Source organism: Solanum lycopersicum, chromosome 3, assembly GCF_036512215.1.
Source record: "Solanum lycopersicum chromosome 3, SLM_r2.1".
In the NCBI taxonomy this organism is placed as follows: Eukaryota; Viridiplantae; Streptophyta; class Magnoliopsida; order Solanales; family Solanaceae; genus Solanum; species Solanum lycopersicum.
The window spans coordinates 50,189,479-50,213,073 of record NC_090802.1 but is presented as its reverse complement, the minus strand read 5'-3'; the positions used below and the strand labels follow the sequence as shown (position 1 = coordinate 50,213,073).

Genomic DNA, 23,595 nt, shown 5'->3' with positions numbered 1-23,595 from the left:
AAAATTTAGTTGCCTCAACGTCGACAATGGGCAAATATTCAAACCGGACCCATCATCTACCAAAACACAGTTGACAACCTTTCCACGACATATCACGGTAATGTGTAGCGCTTTGTTGTGGGATCTTCCTTCGACCGGCAACTCATCGTCACAAAAGCTTATTCGGTGCCCCCGAATGACTTGATGAATCATAGCGGCTATGTTATCACTACTTGTACCTGAGGGTACGTATGTATCATCAAGAGCTTTCATTAAGGCTTGCCTGTGGGACTGAGAGTTCATCAGCAGGGCCCACACGGAGATCTGAGCCGGAGTCTTCTCTAAATGTTTGACGATGGAATAGTCCTTCGGTTGCATCCTTCTCCAGAATTCTTCTGCTTCCCCCTCGCTTATCGGCCTCTTAGCATGGTCCTTCTTCTGTCCTCCGAGAGCAAGCTCATCAGGAGTGTAGCACCTTCCGGACCTGGTCATGCCTTGGGCCACGGCAGTTTCAATGACAAATTTGGCTTAACGAGGGTTTTCGAAGGCACCAAGGCAACAGCCTTTGCAGGTGTCAGAATAACAAACTTCCTCCTTTCTTTGACGCTTAAAGAAGCGACAGCCCTTTCCAAGTCCTCATGCATAATAGGGGTAATCATCTTTGTTCCACACCCGTCTTCATCCGTTTCAATCATATTAAGGTTGTCACCTCCATGATTCGGCAACGGATTTGTGTTGACGTTTGGCACCGCCGGTTGAAGAGAAACTACCTCCTGATCGATCAGGTCTTGGATTTTGTGCTTGAGGTTGATGCAATCTTCCGTGTCATGTCCAACACTGTTGGAATGATAAGCACACCTTTGATCTGGCCTGTAGAACTTTGAGTTGACATCCCCGGGTTTGGGCCCCACAGGGTGGATGTATCCATCTGCGGCTAGCCTCTCAAATAGTTTTGTCCGGCTTTCAGCAAGTGTGGTAAAGTTCCTTGAAGGCCTTTTTTCAGATCTCGGACGGGATGTATCATAATCGCTTTGCCGAGGGGGAGGCACCCGCTGATAATTTTGGGTATTTTTACGAGGAGCTTGGCCCCGGGGATAAGGGTTTGCCTGGAAATTTGGCATTGTAGCTTGGTAATTCGGGAGGGGGTCCTGGTATAATGGAGCTTGGACTTGATAAGTGGACGGAGGTGGTCGGTAGCTCGACTGTACGTTGGCACAGTTGGGAGCAATATTCTGATAAGGGGATGGGATCTGGTATGGTTGAGGGTAATTTGGGTATATGGGAGAAAAATTTTGGAGATTAGAGGGTGGACTTTGGTACGACGAAATTTGAGCACTCTGATAGGTGGGGACAGTATTGTGGTTATTAGGATGATTGGATTGTGGGTAGTTGGATCGGTGGGACTTTGGGGAAGGCCTGAAACGATCTTGGGAATGTGACGGGTTTCTAGGGGTTTTTCTTCCCCCATATGAGACAGCGGCAACTTCCTCTCTTCTCTTTCTTATCAATCCTGAAGACCCAGGCGACGCAGATACACGGGCTATCTTCCCCGATTTTAGACCATCTTCGATAGTCTCACCAACTTTGACTATCTCAGCGAATTTAGCTCCGACTAGCAATATGATCCGATCATAGTACTCAGGCTCCTGTACCCGCACGAATACTTCCACAATCTCTTTCTCGGTCATGGGTGGCCTTACCCTCGCCGCTTCTTTCCTCCACCTATAGGCAAATTCCCTATAGCTTTCAGTTGGTTTCTGCTTCATCTTCTCTAGAGAATACCGATCGGGCACTATTTCAACATTGTAGGCGAATCGGTCAATGAAGTCCTTAGCCAATGCATTCCAACTGGGCCACTGCCTGGTTTCATGTGAAGTAAACCACTCGAGGGCCTCTCCACACAGACTTCGGCTGAAAAGCCGCATCAACAAGGTCTCATCCCTGCCAACTCTCACGAGCTGGTCACAATACGCTCTCAAATGCGCCATAGGATTGCCCACTCCTCCGAAGGTGTCAAACTTCGGAATTTTAAAACCTTCGGGAAGGTTCAAATCTGGATGGATGCACAATTCTGCGTAGCTAAGTCCGACGGCGTCTGGGATGCACTGCAGCTCTTTCATAGCCCTTTTGATTTCTTCCTTTATATCGATCTTCACTTCTTCTTTCGCCTTCCATTCTCTTTCCTGTTCTTCATAGTGATCCAACTCAGAACCGTGCACCTCGTGCTCGGCAGGAACGGGAACTTGGAAGGTGGCTCTTTTTGGTAGGGGTGGAGCTATAGAGGGACTTGGAACGTTTTGGGCGGTCTGGTAGTTTTGTGGGTAGACCTGAGGATTGGTGTTCTGGCTCAAATGCGGATGAAATGCTTGGGTATTGAAGGCAGTTTGAGTTTGGTTTTGATTTTGTGGCGGTGGGGCAGTTTGAGTATTCTGAGGATGGGGTGGTATTTGAGGGTGGTTATTTGGAAGAGGTGAAGGAGTTTGGTAAGATACAGAAGCGTATTGAGGGTTTTGGGTTGTGAGGTCAATCACAGACGGATTATGCACAGGTGTAGAAGGCTGGTTCTGAGTTGGATCTATGTTTGATGAAGGGAAGTAGACCGGAGGTCTTGCATCAGCAGTATTAGTACCAAATCCAGGTGGAGGCGCATCCTGTCTCCGTTGCATTTCAACTTTCATTTCAGCAATCTGTTGCATCAGCTGCATGATCAATTCATTCTGTTCCCCTATAGTGGGCTGAGCCACCACAACGTCAGTAAGACGCCCTTCGTCATTGTTGTCTCCCATAACTGTTTTTCCTTTGTCTGAATTTGATCGAGGGAAGGAATCTGTAGGACCTTTCGACCTGTTGAAGTAAGGATGATCTGCCAGCTTTATTGACACAGATCAGTAAAAGGTACCTGAGAGGTAAAAACAACTCAAAGGCAAATTTGTTAGTGCATATCCAGAGTACAAAATGCATAATATCGCACATAAAACAGATAAACACACAAGTCGTTTTGTTTGAGGATATCTTAACCCACGAATAAGGACGGATATATATTTTGGACAAACAGGAATTTGTTTGTTTGGCGCTATCTTGGGAAATCTGAATCACGTTGAACTATGGTCTTCTTGCAGCTGCTTTGCGACGTCCGTTGATCTTATCTTCGTATCTCCGAAATATGGAGGAGAATGAAAATTTTCTGTGATAGGGGCCGAGCCGGGAAGGCTGCCTACGTATCTCACGGGGAGAATTCAGGCCCAACGTAGTTCGGATTTTAGGATGAAAATTTTCCATTCATTCTTTCGTTGTGATTACAAGGGAATTGAAAAACAACATTGAGATTTCTAGAAGACCACATTTGGAGATTTCTTGTCTTGTGGCTGCGTCATTCCTTTCCTTTCAGACAGTCGAAAATGGAGGCTTGTAGACGATTTCTTCTTCATCATCCTCCTCAGTCACTTCACGGTCGGGGCCACTGTTATCTGCTCCCTGATCATGGGCGAGGTATTTTCCGCCCTTTGGGTCGCTATGGGTCGCCAATTCCTCGTCGAGCACCGCGCTTCTGTCCAATAACACAGCAGTCTCGATATCTATCTTCGCCTCTCTCGCCTTTCCTTCGTGTATCTCCAAACGAAGCAAGTTCAACCTTTTCCTTAGGCTTTCGGTTTCCCTCTCAACCTCCTTCTTTCTCTTTATCTGCGACGCCAGATCTTCATCCAAGGTCGTGACCGCAGCCTTGTAGATCGCCGTGGTCACGTCTACTTTGAGTCCTTCCTCCTTAACCTTCTGAATCTCTCGAGTGACTCGCTCGATCTTTCTTCGCAATTCCTCCTCAGTGAGCTCCGTCTGGACGTTCTTGCCTTTGTCCATAGCGGTGATTCAACTTTCCTGAGATGATAGAGCGGTATTTAGGATTTATGGTATTGATTTTGTGTGAGAAACTTGAGACTCGGGAATTTTGGTCGGACAATTGTAATGTTGGCTTCTGTATACTCTTTAGGATTTTGGCTAGGAGTGGGTTTACGATATCCTCAATCATAGCGACATAAACATAAGCATTCAAACAAATATATCGTGTCCTAAACATGCATGTGACCCTTTCGTGCCAAGGGTAGGCCTAGCGATCTGAAGGATGTATTGCGCCATTTAAATAAGTAATTGTACCCCCGAAACAAATTTCACTAGATGTCATAGCGTTCATTACACAATCAAAATCAAACGGGATATATCTTGGGAAGGGGATGTAGTGCAAATACACATATAAAATCAATCCCACGCAGGGGAGTTAAAAGGTCGATGATCCAGCTCCTCTTCTAGCCTTCTCCACTTCTTCTCGGATAATGCACTTGCTGGTGAACACGTATGGCTCAGCGAACGCAGCTTTGGAAGATGTTGGTACGGCTTGTAAGGTGTTCATCTGCTCGTCCAAAATAGTGTCCAAACGCATTAGACAAGTCCTTGTGTCAGCTAATTCTTGTGACATTACGGCCAAAACTCTCTGATTTTCTAATTCCTGGAGTTGGTACGCTTGCTCCCTTTGTTGAAACTCCTGTTCCTTCTTATGAAATTCCTGCTCCCTTCGGTCCCACTCTTGCTGAAAATGGTACGCGTAAATCTGAAGCCTTGTCTCCACGTCTTCGATTTTCCGACTCGTGCATGGTGTTGGATCCACTACACCACGCAAATCTTTTTGCAACCATGTCTTGTATTCGTCGACATACCCAGCTCCATACCTGTCTTCGGTGACCTCCCACTTCATGTTGACACGTCCGGCCCATTCCTGGAGGATAATTTTAGCGAAAGGTATTTTGTCCTTCTCGTTGTAATCAACAATGAAAGAGCTGGCATCTCCTTGAGCGGGTATGGTTTGGACTTTCCCAAATTGCCGCATTACTCGTGTCGGGTTGTAAGGGCGCAATCCTTTGATGCCGGGAAGGACTAAAAATGGCAATTTGGCCCCTTGTGCTGCTATCATCTGAGACCTGAAGCTCGGTAATACCCATTGTATGTCTCCTTCTTTCAAATTGTAAAACACCTTTGCCCACGCATCCCTGGTGGTGTGAATTGGAAATTTACGGATACTCAAGTAGAACTCGTAATTATTGAGAGGACTTGTTTGACTTGGTTCGGCCAAACCCTGTAGCTGGGGGTTGTCTCTTTTGCATAGATGTTCCGTCAACCACCATTGAAGTAAGATGTTGCAACCTTGGAAAAACGGGAAACCATTCTTGCACAGGCTCAAAGATCGGTAAATGTCGGACAAGATGACTGGGGCCAAACAGCAATATTTCTTTTCTTCAGATTTTCTACCGACTCCTCTGAACATGGCATTCACTACCATTATTACCCGGGTGTCGATCTCTTTACCTTCGTCTTTAGGGAACACCATAGTTCCCAAGAGGCATGCGGAGAAAGCGATAGCTTGAGTTTGCCTCCAAGTACTGTGATCATGAAATTCGTCCGGGAACAATCTAAAATAATTGTCGTGCCCCCACCTCTCGAAAAACCTCATCAGTGGAATGTTGTGGGTCTCTAACCAATTCGCATTCACTAGGGATAATATGTCTCTTAGCTCAGTCTCGGTTGGCCTATCTGGCAGGAGAATATGATGATCGGGACGCTTTTTCCTTTTGCCACACGTCCCAATCGAGTCAAGGCAATCTTTGATCTCTTCTAATGTGGGTGTTATTTCGACATCTCCAAATCGAAAGACCATCTTCTTATCGTCCCAAAATCGGGTGATGACTTCGATAAACGTGGGCCATACCTTGAAGTCCATTATCGAAGGTAGGTGACCCAAGTAAATCGAGATCTCTCTCTTCTGACACTCCTTAAGATTGCCCCACCATACTCGAAGAATGTCGGGTGCCTGGGTGACCATTTTGAAGTGAAGAAACTGACTTGACATCTACAAAAACATACAACTAGTTAATTTTCAATCCCCCGATACAACAACTAGTTAAACACGCAATACATCCTTCAAATTTAAACAACAAACATGAACGTCCTATCGAGCCGCAGGCTCTTTGGACTCAAGGTGGACTTTTCTAATGGGCCCGCCACTCCTTGGGTGTCGGGTCATCCTAGGCCAATGCACTATTTTACGGGATTTGGCTTCGCTCTATCCTAGTTTGACTAAGAGTGGGTTATATTTGAAGTGGAATGGGTAACCCAAGCGGACTATTTGGGCTGGGACAATTAACGATCGTTGACTATCAAGTAATCAACTACACTCGTCAGGGTGCCCCGAGAAGATTTTTGGTTAACGAACGACTGCGAACCAGCATAATCGTCCTTTAGTGGAAATGAAAAAAGTGTCGTTTGACGGAAGTATGTATGCTATGTATGCAACAGTTTAAAAAATCTAAATAATTTAAACAGTTAAACAGTTAATCACAAATAATCAAATACGTTAATCTTAAGGTTAGAATCCTCCAAGTTCCCCAGCGGAGTCGCCATTTCTGTTTTATCGAAAAAGTGTGATTTTCGAAAAGAGTTAGCTTTAATTTCGACTTTATGGAGTCGCCACTTAATTTTTAAGAAAAATCAAGAAAACTTCGTTTCTAAACAACTTAAACAGAAAAATTGTTTTGAAACATTTTAAGGGTTCGGGATTCCTATTAGTGTCTCAGGAAGGTGTAAGGCACCTAAGACACTCCGTTTAAACACGGTTTTCCGGCGATTAACTTATTTGACTATTTTTAAAGGCTAGCGAATTTTTAAAGTTAGATTTCTCAAATCTTAATCAAACTTAATAAAACATTATTGCTTTAAAATCCGTTTAAAGTTAACTCTTTTTTAAACTTTTTAATTCTAAGCCAACTCGCGAGTTTGAACTTTATTGTTTTAAGATTTATTTTAATTTTGATAAAATAAAAGGCGTCGATGGGGTTCGGAGTTTTCTGATCCTAAGCTAACGGCATTCAAAATAACATAAACAAGTAGCAAAGAGAGAGAGAGAGAGGGAGATTTGGGTCCAAGCTCGGGTTCTGTTCGCCTTGACCGAGTTTGGACCCACCTGTTTTTCGGTTTTTAACCCATTCACCTGTCCTAATCTAAATAATAAAAAAAAAACGAGAAAGTAAAGCGGCGAGGGCTTATGCCCATTACAAAATAAATAGAATACAAATATATAACATAAAGAAATTTCTAATCGATTGCTTCAAGTTCCTCAATCTTCGCGATTCCAAATTTTGCCCATCTTGATGGTTTGACTCGAGATAGAAGAATTTTGAGCCTTATCGACTCTTCCGAAATGTGAGGGCAAAGTGGAGTCCCATAATGGACTCAAAAGGAAATTTCCCATGCGATGAAGGAGAAATGAGTTAGCATACAAAACGACAAAATAAATCAGATGAGTTTCGGACGAAACGTAATAAAGACATAGAACTCTAATCAAAAATAAAAACAAGAAACCAACCAAAATATCCCGAGATTAGCAGACATACTATCTTTAAGATTCATTAATTCCCAACATGCAAGGCCATATCAATTGTCAACATCAATGGTGAAATATCCCCCCAAAATAACATGAATAAATTAACATTCAAGGACTTGCAACATGCTGGAATAGCAAGCAAAACGGTAGCTCCGGATTACCAAGATGACAACTATGCTACTTCAATCTTAAGTGCACATAAAAGTTTGCTACCAATATCAAATAAGATCTCCCAAAAAAGTTTAAATCAAAACCAAATAAGCATGAGGTTCCCACACGAACCAAAGATAGTCTAAGCTCGCTTATTATTTGAAAGCAATAAACACAAACACAAAAAAAACAATCCCACGGGAGCCAAACAAGGCATTGAAAAGCCTAGTTGGTGTTCCGTAATGAGTGGCTACAAGGACAGCACAGACTACCAAAGCCTCATGAAGAATGATAATAGACATAACAGAAACCAGGCCTAGCACAACTGTAGACGAGATTTTGAGCAAACATATCGACTCATTCGTCATGTAGGGGAAATAAAACGAGAAAATTGCTACGTGATACAGATATAGAACAAATAAGAACAAACGTATCTTCCTTATCAGACTATTATGATACAACGACGAAACATGCTGACAGGATTCCTATTTGAAAGCTTGATAGACAAACAGATGAAATCCAAATTTCACTATATTAGAGATTAAGCGAAAAGGCGAAGCCGACATTCCTGCGAAACGCCGACAATGAAAATCTCCATATATCGGTCATTCAATGTAGAAACAATGACCTACCCATAAACAGCTAGACAACAAGAAAATCCACATCGATTACAACTATCCCGAACTACTGTCGAAGAACTATCATCACTCACAAAATCCCAAAACAGCCAGACAAGAGAAAAATCATTTACATGTCATGAAACAAAAGAATATCGTAACGAATGCAATAACAAACGAACCAGCATCCATGAACACGAAGAAAGAAGGAAAAACGATGGTAACGTAATAATCAGAAGCGACTTCATGATTGAAACAACATGCTGAGTTGTCAAGACGAAGAAAACTTAAGAGGACGATTACCTTCTTCGGAGCAGCGACTGAGAAGAGGAACAGAACAGGGACGAGCTTCCACGACCGAAATGAGCTCTAAACTGTTTTGAAAACGACCCGACAAGCAAAGGGACAGAATCGTGACTTCAGTCTCCTGAGCTACGTGACTCTCTCCCTCTCTTCTGTTCTTACGAGACCGACAGTGGAACGCACACAACAAAAGAAAATCCTTCTAGTTGAGAACAACTACCGACTACTCTTCTAAAATAAAGAAAGAATTCAAAAGTTTCCTTCAAAACCTTCCAATAATCTTTCGACTAAAATTCCAACAACAGACGAACAAACAAAGTTTTCGACAAAGTTCCAATTAAGATTTCGCCTGAAATTCCAAACCAAGTTCTACTTCTCTCAAATTTTGAACCCCCCAAAAAATCCCCTGTTCTTAAGGACGGAAGGGGTTTTTATAGAGGGAGAAATTTTGGGTTTTCCAGGCTTCGCAGAACCCCTCCTTTTTCGAAAATCAAATCCCTTTTGGGTCAAAACCCACATGGTCAACATAGCGTGCTTGCGAGGACGACATTGACACCTCGGATTCGGGTCGGACAGGTTGGGTCGGGTAGGAGATTTAAGTTTAGTGGGTTTTGGTAAAAGGGAATGGGCTGGATTAGGCAAACGTTGGGCAGAAATGGGAATTGGGTCGGAATTTTTGGGTTGAAAGGGAATTTGGGCCTGGGGTTGGGAATTATTATAAATGAAGGTGGGCTGGAGTAAAGGAATGGGTTTAAGATATACATATATACATATACATATATGTATATACATATATGTATATATGTACATATATTTTATTTTCGCAAGATTTAAAAAACTAATTAACTCATACCGACGCGGGTCAAAATTGGGTGTCAACAATGATTAGTACCAAGACCTTTTCACTATACGAATATTTACTGTAATGATTCTTGTTAATTTGTTGCGGAAGTCATAAATATTGTTACATGAGATTTCTATTGTGCTATGTAATACAAATTTATAGTTAGTTTGATAGTTTTAAAAACTTATGGGTATAAATCATATTTCTTAAAAAAATGAAATATGTTTCTCAAATTCTATGGCCAAACACATGGTAAAATTTCACCCAAATTTTCATCCAAATAATATTTGCCAAAAATATTTCAATATCTATAGCCAAACGCTAGTTTAATTTACTATTCAAATAACCATTAAAAAGTCGTTATTGTTTTAGAATTGCACTCAAATGCCAAAAAAAATGCCTTTCTTCTTTAATGTAAAAATACTTGTCATATTTTGTTCTTTCACCTTTCTTAAGAAAAAAAAAATATTACTTTACTACTAGAAAGAAATTTGACTAAATTGTTCTTATTTATTCCTCCTCTCCATTTTATTTTGCACCATATTAATATCTCTCCTTATTTTAGGACAACGGATAAAGGGTGGAAACAAACAATTAAAATGACAAGTATTATGAACTATCTATTTAAATTAGCGTTTTATTGAAAGTACTTGCGATGAGCTTTCACAATATATTTTGATACTTAATTTTCCACAATAAGCTTTCCAGTGCAGCTCATGAATTATTACAGCAAAAAGGAAGGTCGTGTACCACAATTCGAGTTAAAAAGAAGAAGGGGACACCATATAGAAACGATAGATGCATGAGAGTTGGGACCATAATCTTCATGTATTCTTTTATTTCATTATTATAAATCATCACTATCATTTCCATTTTTTAATTATTATTTTTTCGAAATATCAAAAATTTGGAGACTTTTTGTTTCTAATGCATGTGACACACTGTACACTAAAATTTAGGTTACTTAATATAATAAATGCAACAATGTAACTTAACAACATTATATGAATTTATGATTTGATGTAAAAATTTAATTTAGATTTGAGTATATTTTTTCTCATAATATAAGAAACTCTACTAATTTTATATTTGTGTAAACTATAAAAAGTAATAATACAATTTTTTATATGATCTTACCAAATGAAGTGAGAAATTATAGTTACTCAACATTGTTGTATTCAATTTTTTGCTATTACCTTCCATAGTCATTATTTTCAAAAATTATAATTTCTGATACCTTTTTAACAGTGGCGTAGCCATGGACACTTTTCATCGAAATACTATATTATATATGAAATATTTATGTATACATATCTCCGCGCGACTGATACAGTGATATGGAATTCAAATTGCTGACACTAAAAAGGGAATGGAAGAAGCGCTTTTGCTGTTTGTTGTTTTGCTGAATTTAAATTAAGTTGTAACTGACACACACAAGAAAGAGAGTTGCCAGCTGTGAAGAATCTTTCTTTTTCCTCGTTGAAATTCTGATTAAATTTAAATTGAACATTGCAAGATTCATTTACATATGATATTTTCAACAGATTTTTTTTTAATATTTAAAGCTTAAACTTGAGACTTCTAATTAAGAATGAATTAATCTTACGAGTGCAGATAGTTAGGAAGAATCTTACTATATAAGCGTGTTGGAGGGTCCTTGAACCAAAAGCAGAATATATAATAAATATATATAATAGTGTGTCACTTAATCCTAAAAAGCTGTTTTAAAGGTTAGAATTCGATGCCTTATTCTTTTCCTTTTACAGGGCATTGGGAAAGGTATCATAATTCACAATTCAAAAAGGGAAAAGTGAAGTAGTAATCAACATGAGTGCGACTCCTTTTCCATTTTTACAAAACTACCTTTTAGGGCTGGCATAAATATCAAAAAAATCGAAATACTAAATGAATTTTTTTAATACTTTAATTTCAATTTGGCATTTGATATATATATATATATATATATATTATTAATTATTAATAATAAATAATAAATATTATAGTTTAAAATAAAAAATTAAAAAGTAAAAGATATTTCTTTAATGTAACTATTTTTAGTCCATTAAGTTGAAAAATCAAACAAAAAAATTTGTAAATTTTTAAATTTTAAAAAGCTTACTAAGTAGGTCCATTAAAAAAACTGAAATAACCAAATCGAATCAAAATGATATAAATCAAACCAAAATAATAAAAACTGAACCGAATTATTTCGATTTGATGTTCGGTACACGTTATACAAGAATCGAGAAAAAAATCGAAACCAAATCGAATTACTAAACATCAACCCCTACTACCTTTCTGTAATACAACCAACAATATATCTATTATATTTTTATAAGTTGCGTATAAGAAAAATATAACGTATGTCGATCTCATCATTATTTAATGAATAGAGAAATTGTTTCAAAAAAATTCTCTGTTCAAATAGCTAATAACAAGACAATTTGAAATAGACAATACAAAGATAGAACAAATACCTTTCTATAATACAACCAAGAATCACACTTCACCTCAAATATTGCTACTGGCTAAAGCCATCTATACATACTTCACCTCAAATAAAGAATTTAATAAGAAATACAAGAATCATATTACTCGTAATATTTCAGATATCACTCGTCAGTAAATATCTAATTATATTTAATTTCTCATCCTCAAAAGAAATGAACTTCAGTACTTTATGCATGTTTGACTTTATATTCTTAATTACACCATGACATCCTTGTGATAAATGAATGGCTGACATATGTATAGGAAATTAAAAATTATTAGTTATATTATAATTGTATTCCTTTTAATTTTCTACTCAAATTTATTATTTCAAATCAATTGCTCTTCTGGGCAACAGTGGAGATAGAATTTTTAATAAAAAAGTTTAAAATTCGTAGAAACAGACACATAGAATAGTCGAAAGGAAATTCAACATCTACTATATATAAATAATATATTATTTTAATCATATATAAATAGTATAATTTTTCATCAAAGGAGATTTGAATGAACCCTTATACTAAGTTGACTCCGCCCCTGCTTCTAAACAGATATTGAATTATTAAATCACTGATAACTATTATTAAATCAATTTCTCTCATTCCAGTCACCAATCCAATCATCATTTCTATACCATAATAAATACACGGGAATTTCAACAATTTATTGTTCATTGGCTTTTATGTTTTAAGTTCTTAGAAAAGCATGTTTATTTGTAATATACATAAACCTATTAGTAATAATTATTAATTAATCAAAACTTTTTTCTTTCATTGACGTTTATCTTATGAAAATAGTGTTTTTTTTTCTTTGAAAGTTAAGCACTTAAAAAAAACATCCTAGAGTGAATATTGATCAAATGATGAAATTGCCGAATCAAGAATAGAAAAGAAACATTCTTGAATACTATTTATTTTGTGACTTAGTTAAATCTAGAAAATAAAATATTTATTATACTCTGGAAAGAGACTTTAATTATCTTTAAAAAAATATACTAACGTACCTCTGAACCAAACAAATTTTTTTTCATATTCAAACAAATTTTATTTTTGATATTTCTTATGATAGTATTATCATTCTTAGTGTAACTAAATGTCCCCCATCTAAGCGGCCAGGTTTACATGAGAACTCCATAATAATAATAATAATAATAATAATAATAATAATAATAATACCCAAATGTAGGTGATTATATATATGTCCAAGGACAAAGATTTTATTTAGCCAGCCAAGTCTTGGATAAGGATAAATAAAACAAATTAACATGCAAGTGCTGGCAACTCAATAAAAGAATTATATTTTGTAATTAGCATCTTATATATAGTGAGACCATGCAAAAGCTAGCTAGCATGGGCACGACACTATTATCCTAACTTAAAATTAATTAATTAGGCACATTTATCTAAGCAATGCCTAAAAAGCAACACGACACAAAACAAATGCATATTAGAAAAATTAAATATCAGCTTTTTGTTTGTTTGTTTTTAGTCTAACATTTTATTCAAAACTTCTTTTTCGATCAAATCGAATATCATGTGTTTGTTTTACAGTGACAATATAGAAAATTTACTTGTGTGTTTTTCTAGGCTAAATGAATATACAGACGGTGCACTACTTTATCTTAAAATGTACAACAGAATATAAATCAATTTATTTTGTTGGAACGATCAATATTCTTGTGTTTCTCACTATATATTTATCTTATTTCTTTAATCGATACATTAATTAGTTGATATGATGGATAAATTTAAACTTTTCTTTTTCATTCTTAACTTTGCTACAAAGTTTTTGTTTTGATGATGTTACTTCCGATGATTACTTTATTTGTCATCCTTATAAAAAATAAACGATAATAGTATTTGTCATATTAAAAAATCAAGTAAGAATTGATTATATTATTTTAATTTTGCCCTGAATTAATATATATGATGAGATACTAATTAATATAATGAAAAAGAGAGTAATACTTATTGAGATGAAAAAAAAATAAGGACAATTTGATCAGATTACCATTTTAATTAATATTTTCTTTAAAAATATGATAAAATAAATTGGACAGGAGAGAGTAATTTTTATCAAATGGGGTTTGAGAAAAATGTAATTTAGTGTCATAATGATGGTTATTATTACTGTTATTAATGATATATGATGTCACTAATTATGATATCTCTCCACATATTGCAAGACAACTATATTACTAATAGATTTTCCCTTAATTAATCCCCATAATAATCATGCAGTGTGTTTCGACATTATTGGTGATGGCCTTCGATTTGATAGCGAGTACTAATTAATGTTTTGATACGAGGTACTATATAATAAAATAAATTATGTTCTGTCTTATATATAGTGGTGTGTAAATATGTTAATTGCTTTAAATGTTAACGTGACTTATATGTGATAATTGTAATTGTAAAGTAAAATATTACTTTAATACTTCCTTCGTCCGCTATTGTTGTAATAATTTTTATTTTTAGAGTCAAACTATATGAATTTTGACTAACATTTTAAGATGTATTTTTTCATCATATTGATATGCAAAAAATTGCAATTTATAGTACTTTTCATATAGTTTTTAAATATCTAAATTGTTGTTTAATACATCAAATTAATGTAATCTAATTTAACATTATAAAATAATCAAATTGACTTTTGATGACAAATAAAAATGAACGGAGGAAAGTAATTGGAGAGTTATTTTGATGTATCATCATATCAAATTGAAGTTCAAAATATAGGTATAATGTAATATGTTATTTTGAGATTTCTATTCATTCTTCGAATCACTTTAAGTCAATTAATAGAAATAATATAGTAAAATAATTATATCAATGATAATTTCTTTTTAATAAATTCAAATATGAATCGTAAAAATAAATCAAAGGTATCTTATTTTTGATTAATACATAAACAATGCATCAATAACAAGTTCAAGGTCTTGTGAATTTTCTCCGTGAAGAGTTTAATATGTACCTGCCTGAATATATTTCCTTCTATGGTGACACAGTATTTGGCATATAGCCTATAGGTAGTAACATCAAATAGTTTAAATATTGAACACCAAGTTTATTTTTCAAATTTATATAACTAAAAAAACAACAACAAGTAAACTGTATTCAGCGTTGTTACGTTGTCAATTAATAAACTTTCATTGTTGTCCGATATTGTTTGTCAGAGTTTTTATTTTTTAGAGTTAATCTATAAACATTTTAAGATATATATTTTCATCATGTTAATATGTAAAAAATTATAATTTATAGTATTTTTCATATAATTTTAAAATATTTAATTTTTTTATTTAAAATATCGAATCAATATAATTTAATTTACTTTTAAAAATTATTCAAATTAATTTTTAATAAGCATAACATAACAAATAATTTTTTGAAAAAAATAAAAATAAATTACAGGATACTAAAGAGTTGATGATCGAGTTATCAATTATGATTCAATTTGGACTTAGTCTAACATCGCACAACACTATTGTGATCATTAGAAAACATCTGATAGTTGCATTTAATTAAAACTGCATAAATTGAGAAAAATGTAGTAAATAATTTTTAAAAACTAAGATATAAATAGTAGTCCCAAGACAATTAAAAACCGTCAAATTAGTGTCAGAGCCTCCCATAAAAAACATTATTTATTACTCAATTTACTGTGCTAGTTTGCTCATAGGAGGACCACCAACTTCATCCACATATACTACTATTATTACCTTTCATGTGCTGTCCAAACTCAATCGAAATGAGATTTAGATTGATGCCTGGGGTCGATGGATAAGAATAATAATTTTTTTTTGTTTATTTAATGTGTTAATATTGTATGAAAATTAATTAAATTAATTTTTAAAGTTAAAAATTATATTAATTTGATATTTTAAATATTTAAAAATTATATAAAAGAATACTATAAATTACAATTTTTCTGCATATCAATATAATAAAAAATATATTTTAAAATGTTAGTCAAAGTTTTTATGGTTTAACTCAAAACATAAAAATCAGCACTAACAAGAATGGACGAAGGGAGTACTTTAAAGATTTGTATACTTAAAAATAAATTGTTTTGAGATTGATTAAATCGTTATGATAAGCAATTATAATTATATTATATATATGAAATAACTTATATTATTATTAAAATTTATCATGATCAAATTCTCCTTTTTTATCTTTCAAATTTATTTGATAGAGAGTGTGGACAAGTTCTCCTTTTTTATCTTTTCTCCTTTTCATATTTTTTTGCTTGTAAAAAAAATAAAGCCACTTTTGGTGGATTTTTTGGTCCAAAGTATATATCACTAGCTAATTAGTAAAGTGTTTAATTTAGTGGATTGCATATTTTTGACATGGAATTAGCCAATGCTGAACTTGAAGTCATTATATATAGTGAATTCATAACTTTGTATATACGTGTATATATCTTTATATAAAAAAAGATATATTTTTTTATTTTAATTCCTCTGTGTGTGATTATAATTCATAATTGATGAAACTCAAGTTGAAGTAAAAGGCACAACGTGGGAAAGAGGCTTGTGGGGTTCGAATTTAATTACATTAAATTAATAATATTGATGACGCATCGTACACTAAGTTTGAATAGTTGTTATCTATCGTTTTTATAATGTTATCTTATGTTTTGTATTGTTCGAATAGTTATAATATTGACATAATATATAAATATAATTTTAAATTTGGCTTTAAAAGACGACTATATCCTTCAACTTTGAATGCATAAATAGACACTTTAAATTTGTAGAATATTGAATAAGTAGACACCTTTGTCCTACATGACATAATACACGTAAGATACCATGTAAGGCACAAAATTGTCATATGTAGAACGAATTGTCTATTTATTCAATTTTATATAAGTTTAAGTTCCTACTCGTGCACATTTAAAATTAAAAGTCAAGTTATTAATTGACATTAAGTTAAGGGTCATGCTTATGTATTATGCTTATAATGTTTGAATAGATTTTTGAGAAAAGACATAAAGACACCATCGAAATTGTCCCATATTTGCGTAAAGACACCTAAACTTTTAAAGTGTCCTATCACACCACTAAACAACTATATATCGTTGTAAATTGACCATTTTTACTTATTCCGTGGTCTATGTAATGCGCGTGTTGCTCACTCTCTAGATAACCCGACCCAACCTTTTTTTTAAAAGAAAATTCGTGAACTCCTTTTCATTTCATTTCTCAACTTTTCCCTAAAAAATCAAACCAAATACACAGTGTTGTTGTTGGCGATAGTGTTGTTGTTGACAATCTCGTTGTTGATCATTGTTGATCGTTGTTGATGTGTATTTGTGAAGATTATTAGAGATTGAAGGTCTAACATGTTAGGGTTCTAAAATCTTCACTATTTTCGATTATTCTGATTTTATGGATTATTATAGTGTAGAAGTGTTTGAATCGACCTCCTACAGTTGCCATTGTTACAAATACGATTCAACATTGCATTTGACATTTTCAATCAAAAACTAACCACAAAATTGAGAAGAAATTCAACCATAAAAAAAAACTTCAAATTAACGTTTATACTGGAAATTAAAAGAGAAAAGACGAATTCCTATCTTATTTTCTTGAGGAAGATGATGAAGTCGTTAAAAAGAGAGAACCAATATTGTTCTTGCCATGGAAATCAAAATTTTAGGGCTACCAAAGGCTATTTTTGAGTTTAAATTGGGGAAGATACAAAAATTGATTAAACAATTAATATTAAAGAAAGAAAATGACATGTGGCTGTTTTAAACTGATAAATAAAAAGGAAAAATGGTCCATGACGCGCCTAACGTGCGTGTAAACAACCCAAATGAGTTAATGAGTAAAAATAGCCAATTTACAACGATATATAATTGTTTAGTGGGGTGATGGGACACTTCCAAAGTTTAGGTGTCTTTATGCAAATATGGGACAACTTCGATGGTCTCTTTATGTCTTTTCTCTAGATTTTTTTTATATGTATATATAATTATCATTTGAATGAAGAGTCTATAAAAAGAAAGTAAATACATATAAAATTATTATAAAAAAGTAAGATAAGGATATAAATATAGCAAAGTTAAATAATTAACAAAGAAAAAATAAGAAGAAACAAAAAGGGGTCACGTCAAGTGTTTGTTACATAAAATGAGAATTTTGTTAATTATTAATGATATAATACAATAAAATTATAGTTAAATTAACAATACAATATCACACATTTAATGATAACATACTAACATGTTAACAATATTCTATTTGACATGTTAAACTCAAAATAGGAAGAAAAGAGAAAATTAAATTGTCTTTGTCTCTTTTATTTGGTGTCGGATACTCATATTGGAGCAAGACTAAATATGAATTTGCGTTGAAAAGTTTCACATTGGGGATAAAACGCTTCCTAACAAAATTAATTCTATATCTAAGGAAACTCAAATCCGAAACCTATTGATTAAGGATGAAGAATGAGTACTTATCACTCTATCACGATCTTTATCGATAATAACGAAAGAATTATTATTATTATTTGAAAATCTACACTAATCGAGCTGAAATTAAAGATTCCTAAAAGAACAGCAGTTATTATGGCATAAAATAAAAAGATTGCCACATAGTTTCAACATGCAAAAACTATAATTTTCTCTACAATAATGTAGTGTGCCATATATGGGCAATGGGCAATAACAACTTCAATAGAATATTTCTTATTTTTCCCAAAACAAGTCCCTGCATATTTTGCTGACTTGGGGAAATCTCCTTCATTCCCTAATTTCAATAATTTGTACTACTACTATTTTGTCCATTTTTTTGATGCTATACTAATATTCTTTTCCTTAAGGAGCTCTTTGTTTATTAAATATTTATATTCTTGATTCTTGTTTGATGTTGAGTAACTTACCACTATGAAAATTGATGCCATATTCAAAAATATTTTCCTCCCAACGAAGTACAGCCACATCAAAAATTATTATAACTCCGTTCAACTTTACTTATTCATTTGAATTCACACTATCCTTAATAGCATATAAAAAAATATTAATAATAATGATTAATTGGTATATAATGTAGAGAAACAAATAGTTAATATTATGAAAAAAATATAGATTTTTTTTGCCCTTTATATTTTTGTAACCAATGGGGACATCTCTATAATTTTGTCCGTTCTAATTGTCTAATCCCGTTTCAAAAAATAGAAAGAGATTTTTGAAGAGTTACTTTCACTTGTCTTAACTGCACGCTTAACTCTCGATTTTTGTTCTATCATGCCAAGAACATAGGACAACACCACAAGAACAATTTCTCTCTCTTTTTTAAATCATAAAAAATAACGAACACCACAGCAAACACTTTTTTTTAATCCGTATTTGAATCCGATTAATTATTGCAGAATTCATTTTGGACAGAACTCTAATATTTTTTTTCTTCAACACTCGAATTTAAAATTTCTGACTAAGTGAAGAAATAATCAAATATTATGCATAAGAGGTTTAGAGATTTTTAAATTCGAGTTTTGAAAAAAAATCAAATATTGTTAAGATCAAAATAATCAAATATCATGGATAAGCTATCGCATGCAAATCTTGAAAGAATAGAGAAGATAAACGATAACTATATTAAAAGACAGAATCTTTTTAATGCGATTAGATTAATGATCTTTATTTAAAAAAAAAATCTATTATATAAAATGAGTACACAATATTGAGAATAATAATCTCACAAATTTACTTAGAATAAAAAGAGATTTGCGGAAGTGATAACTTAACACTAGTGTTTTATGAATCCCCCTAAATAAAACTGTTAAATCCCCTTTAACAACATTATAAATACTACTATATAAGTTTAAAAGAATAAATTTCTATTTATAAAATCGTAAAATTAAATTATGATAAGAAACTGAGAGCAAAACTTAAAAAAAAAAGAACACCTGTTGAGAGACAAAGAGACACATTTAAAGAAACATTAGTACTACTGCTCAAAAGAAAAAAAAAAGAAACCAACTGAGTCAGTACTAGTACTTCATCTCTGAAACAAAACATTAACCTTACTCTCTACCATTTCCAGTCAAAGGTGGGTAACAACTAACATGGGTTTTCCTCCTTTATTCCTCTGTTTTCTCTTCATACTCTTTTCACTCTCTGTAAGTGGAAATGCTGAGTTACAAGCTCTAATGGACTTAAAAGCTAGTCTTGACCCTGCAAATGCTTTGCTCACTTCATGGACTGTTTCTGGTAATCCATGTGATGGTTCTTTTGAAGGTATTGCTTGTAATGAAAAGGGTCAAGTTGCTAACATTTCTCTACAAGGTAAAGGCCTTAAAGGGAAGTTGTCACCTGCCATTGCTGGGCTAACTCACTTGACTGGACTCTACTTGCATTATAATTCATTGTATGGAGAGATACCAAGAGAAATTTCTAATTTGGTTGAGCTATCTGATTTGTATTTGAATGTTAATGATCTCTCTGGTGAGATCCCTCAAGAACTTGGAAACATGTCAAACTTGCAAGGTTAGTGACTAAGAAACTAACTTCTCTGTTTTGTGCATTATGGTTTTCTTGGTTTAGATTTTGAAGTTACAAACTTTGAAATTTGAAAATGTGAATTTCTGTTAATATGATAAAAAGATGATATTTTTACATTTTCTTTCTTTTTTCTGAATATTTTGTCCAAATGTGTTGAGCTCTAGTTGGAAAAGGTAGGGGCTTCTGCTGTTAATCATTTATGTCTCACTGAAGTTACAAACTGGAACTTGTTCTATTTGGGAAATCATAAAGATTTGCTTTTTTCCCCCAAATTGTTTTAGAGTTAAATTTCAGTCTAGTAGTCCCATCCCTTGTATTCCCTTTCATACTAGTAGTAGTTACATTACTTCTATATATAGTTTCTTGTTCTATGATTTTGTATTTTGGTTATAGTATTATTTTGTTGTAGTTACTGTTTAGAGTGATTTGTCAGGCTTTGTATAGTATTTTCCATGGCTTGTCACTTCTTTTGTTTCCTTATCTGTACTGCTTTGAATTGTTTTTTCTTGAGCCAAGGGATTATTGGAAGCAAATTCTCTACCTCCAAGGTAAGGTAAGGTCTTTGTATGTTTTACCCTTCCCGGTGCCTACTTTGTGGGATTACATTGGGTATATTGTCGTTGTTGTAGTTCATCCCCGTTGTTCTAAAGGTGGCTTTAAGTTTTGTTCTTGTGTGATTATTTACAACCTCATTTTGATTATGGAGTCTGTCTCACTTTAGTTTATTATCTTGTTCCATATTGTACAGTTCTGCAACTATGCTATAACCATTTTACTGGTAGCATACCCACTCAACTAGGGACTTTAACAAAGCTCAATGTCCTGGCTCTGCAATCCAATCAGTTAACTGGTGCGATCCCCGCTAGCTTGGGTGACTTGGGAGTGTTGATGAGGGTGGACTTGAGTTATAATAGTCTTTTCGGTTCAATTCCTTCAAAACTTGCGGATGCTCCCCTACTTGAAGTCTTGGATATCCGAAATAACAAGATTTCTGGCAATGTGCCTCTTGGTAATGAATTTTCTCACCCTACATTGTACTCTCTGTAGGAATTTTGAGAGTCAACCAAGTTTTTTTTATTGACATTTTCTTATATGCCTTTTAGATAATTTTAGTTGTTAATTTTTGTGTTTCATAGTACTTACTACGTAGTTCTCAAATATATAAGTTTTATTTCAAAAAACTTAAAGCTTTTATGTCCGATTCATGGTCAAAGTTAAGACGTTTGAATCTAGAAATTACAACTGTACCACATAAGTTGAGACAGAGGGAGTTATGTATGTGTAGCCCCATAAGAGTCTTACATTTAGTTTCTTGGTAAATTATATCTTATCTGGTCTTTTGCTTTCTGTCTTATGAAGCTTTGAAGAGATTAGTTGGAGGTTTCCAGTATGAGAATAATCCAGGACTATGCGGTGTGGGTTTCCCATCCTTGCGAGTATGTACATCTTTCGATCGCTCGAATCCGAACAGACCAGAGCCCTATGGAGTTGGCTCAAGTGGTTTATCTACAAGAGATATTCCAGAAACAGCTAATCTCAATTTAAATTGCAGTGGAAATGCCTGCACAACGTCGTCTAAAACCTCACAGGCATCTGTTGTTGTAGGGGTTATTGTGGTTACTATTATTGCATCTGCTATAGGAATTCTTTCCTTCACGCACTATAGAAGACGAAAGCAGAAACTTGGAGGTGGACTGGAAATGTGTGATAGCCGTCTCAGTATCGACCAGGCCAAGGAAGTTAATAGGAAGAATGGTTCTCCCCTAGTCAGTCTTGAGTACTCGATTGGTTGGGATCCGTTGGCTGAGGGCCGGCGTTATGGTGGAGTTTCCCAAGAAATTCTGCAGAGATACAGATTCAATTTGGAAGAGGTGGAGTCAGCTACACAGTACTTTGCTGATAAGAATCTATTGGCTAAGAGCAACTTTTCAACTACATATAGAGGGACTCTAAGAGATGGATCACTTGTTGCTGTTACGAGAATTGCCAAAATTAGCTGCAAGTCAGAAGAAGCCGAGTTTTTAAGAGGACTAAATGTTTTGACATCTCTGAGACATGATAATTTAGTTAGGCTGAGAGGTTTCTGTTGCTCTAAAAGTAGGGGAGAATGTTTTCTTGTTTATGATTTTGTGCCAAGAGGAAACTTGTTGCACTACCTAGATTTGAAGGAGGACGAAGCTCGTGCTCTTGAATGGTCCACAAGGGTATCTATCATTAGTGGAACTGCAAAAGGTCAGTGTTTGAATCAACTCTCTCTTGTAAGGTCTAAAGTACAGCAATTTGACATAATATTACTTCTTGTGAGCTTATTGTATCGATAATTTAATAATGCCTTTATGTATCTGTTACCTTCTTGAACAGGCGTTGAGTATTTGCACGGGTGCAAGGTGAATAAGCCAGCTCTAGTGCATCAGAATATCTGTGCTGAAAACGTGCTCCTTGACCAGCGATTCAAACCATTGCTTTCAAATTCAGGCCTTCATAAGCTCCTCACAAATGATACCGTCTTTTCAGCGCTCAAGGCTAGTGCTGCCATGGGATATTTAGCTCCAGAGTACTCCACTACAGGCCGATTTACTGAGAGGAGTGATATTTATGCCTTTGGAGTGCTCATTTTCCAAATTTTATCTGGCAAGCGAAAATTCACCAGTTCAATGCGTTCTGCTGCTGAATCGTCCAAATTCCACGACTTGATGGACGTGAATCTCCATGGAAGGTTTTCTGAGTCTGAAGCAACAAAACTAGCGAAAATAGCTTTGTTATGTACACATGAATGCCCAGAGGAGAGACCAACCATGGAAACAATCGTACGAGAAATTGGTAATTTAGCTAGTCCCTCCTAATGCTAATGATATTCTTCCATCAACTATTGCCTGCAGGGCAAGTTTTCAATACTCCTAACTTATTAGCTTGAAATAGATTCGTACTAACCTCTCACGAGTATTGGAGCTTCAAATTTTTAGTCAGTCTGAGAACTTCTTTGACTGAGGACTTGACCATTTTGTGAATGTTTGTATCTCGTTTGCCATTTAACCTTAGGATTTCTCATGTTGGAGGATTTTCCTCTGTTTGTCTCTTGGCTTCTTATTAATCTGTTTGTAAAAAGATGAATGTTCTTCCATTTACCTAGGATCATTGCTTCGTTTTTGTTTTGTGCCTAGACTTTCATATTATTAAAGACTACAAGACCCGAAGGCCATGGTCCATAGGGGGCTAATGGCTATGGTTCATCCATCAGACTTGGTTTACTTGGAAGTGAGAGATGCTTATCATCC

General features: G+C 34.6%; 1 protein-coding gene across 1 annotated transcript; it reads left to right on the top strand.

Annotated features, from left to right (window-relative positions):
- The first annotated feature begins 19,696 nt into the window (after positions 1 to 19,696).
- LOC101251862 (somatic embryogenesis receptor kinase 4) lies at positions 19,697 to 23,467 on the top strand. Its single transcript, XM_004234898.5, has 4 exons — positions 19,697 to 20,305; positions 21,069 to 21,329; positions 21,680 to 22,552; positions 22,682 to 23,467. The coding sequence occupies exons 1-4, from the start codon at positions 19,885 to 19,887 to the stop codon at positions 23,161 to 23,163; spliced, it is 2,037 nt and encodes a 678-aa protein (XP_004234946.1). The 5' UTR covers positions 19,697 to 19,884; the 3' UTR covers positions 23,164 to 23,467.
- The last annotated feature ends 128 nt before the right edge of the window (positions 23,468 to 23,595 follow it).

What these genes read in the sequence shown, in the direction of transcription:
- LOC101251862 (XM_004234898.5), top strand. Translation starts at nt 19,885, where the DNA reads ATGGGTTTTCCTCCTTTATTCCTCTGTTTTCTCTTCATACTCTTTTCA. An exon ending in AAACATGTCAAACTTGCAAG is followed by an intron (nt 20,306 to 21,068) that starts GTTAGTGACTAA and finishes CATATTGTACAG; the next exon opens with TTCTGCAACTATGCTATAAC. An exon ending in TTCTGGCAATGTGCCTCTTG is followed by an intron (nt 21,330 to 21,679) that starts GTAATGAATTTT and finishes TGTCTTATGAAG; the next exon opens with CTTTGAAGAGATTAGTTGGA.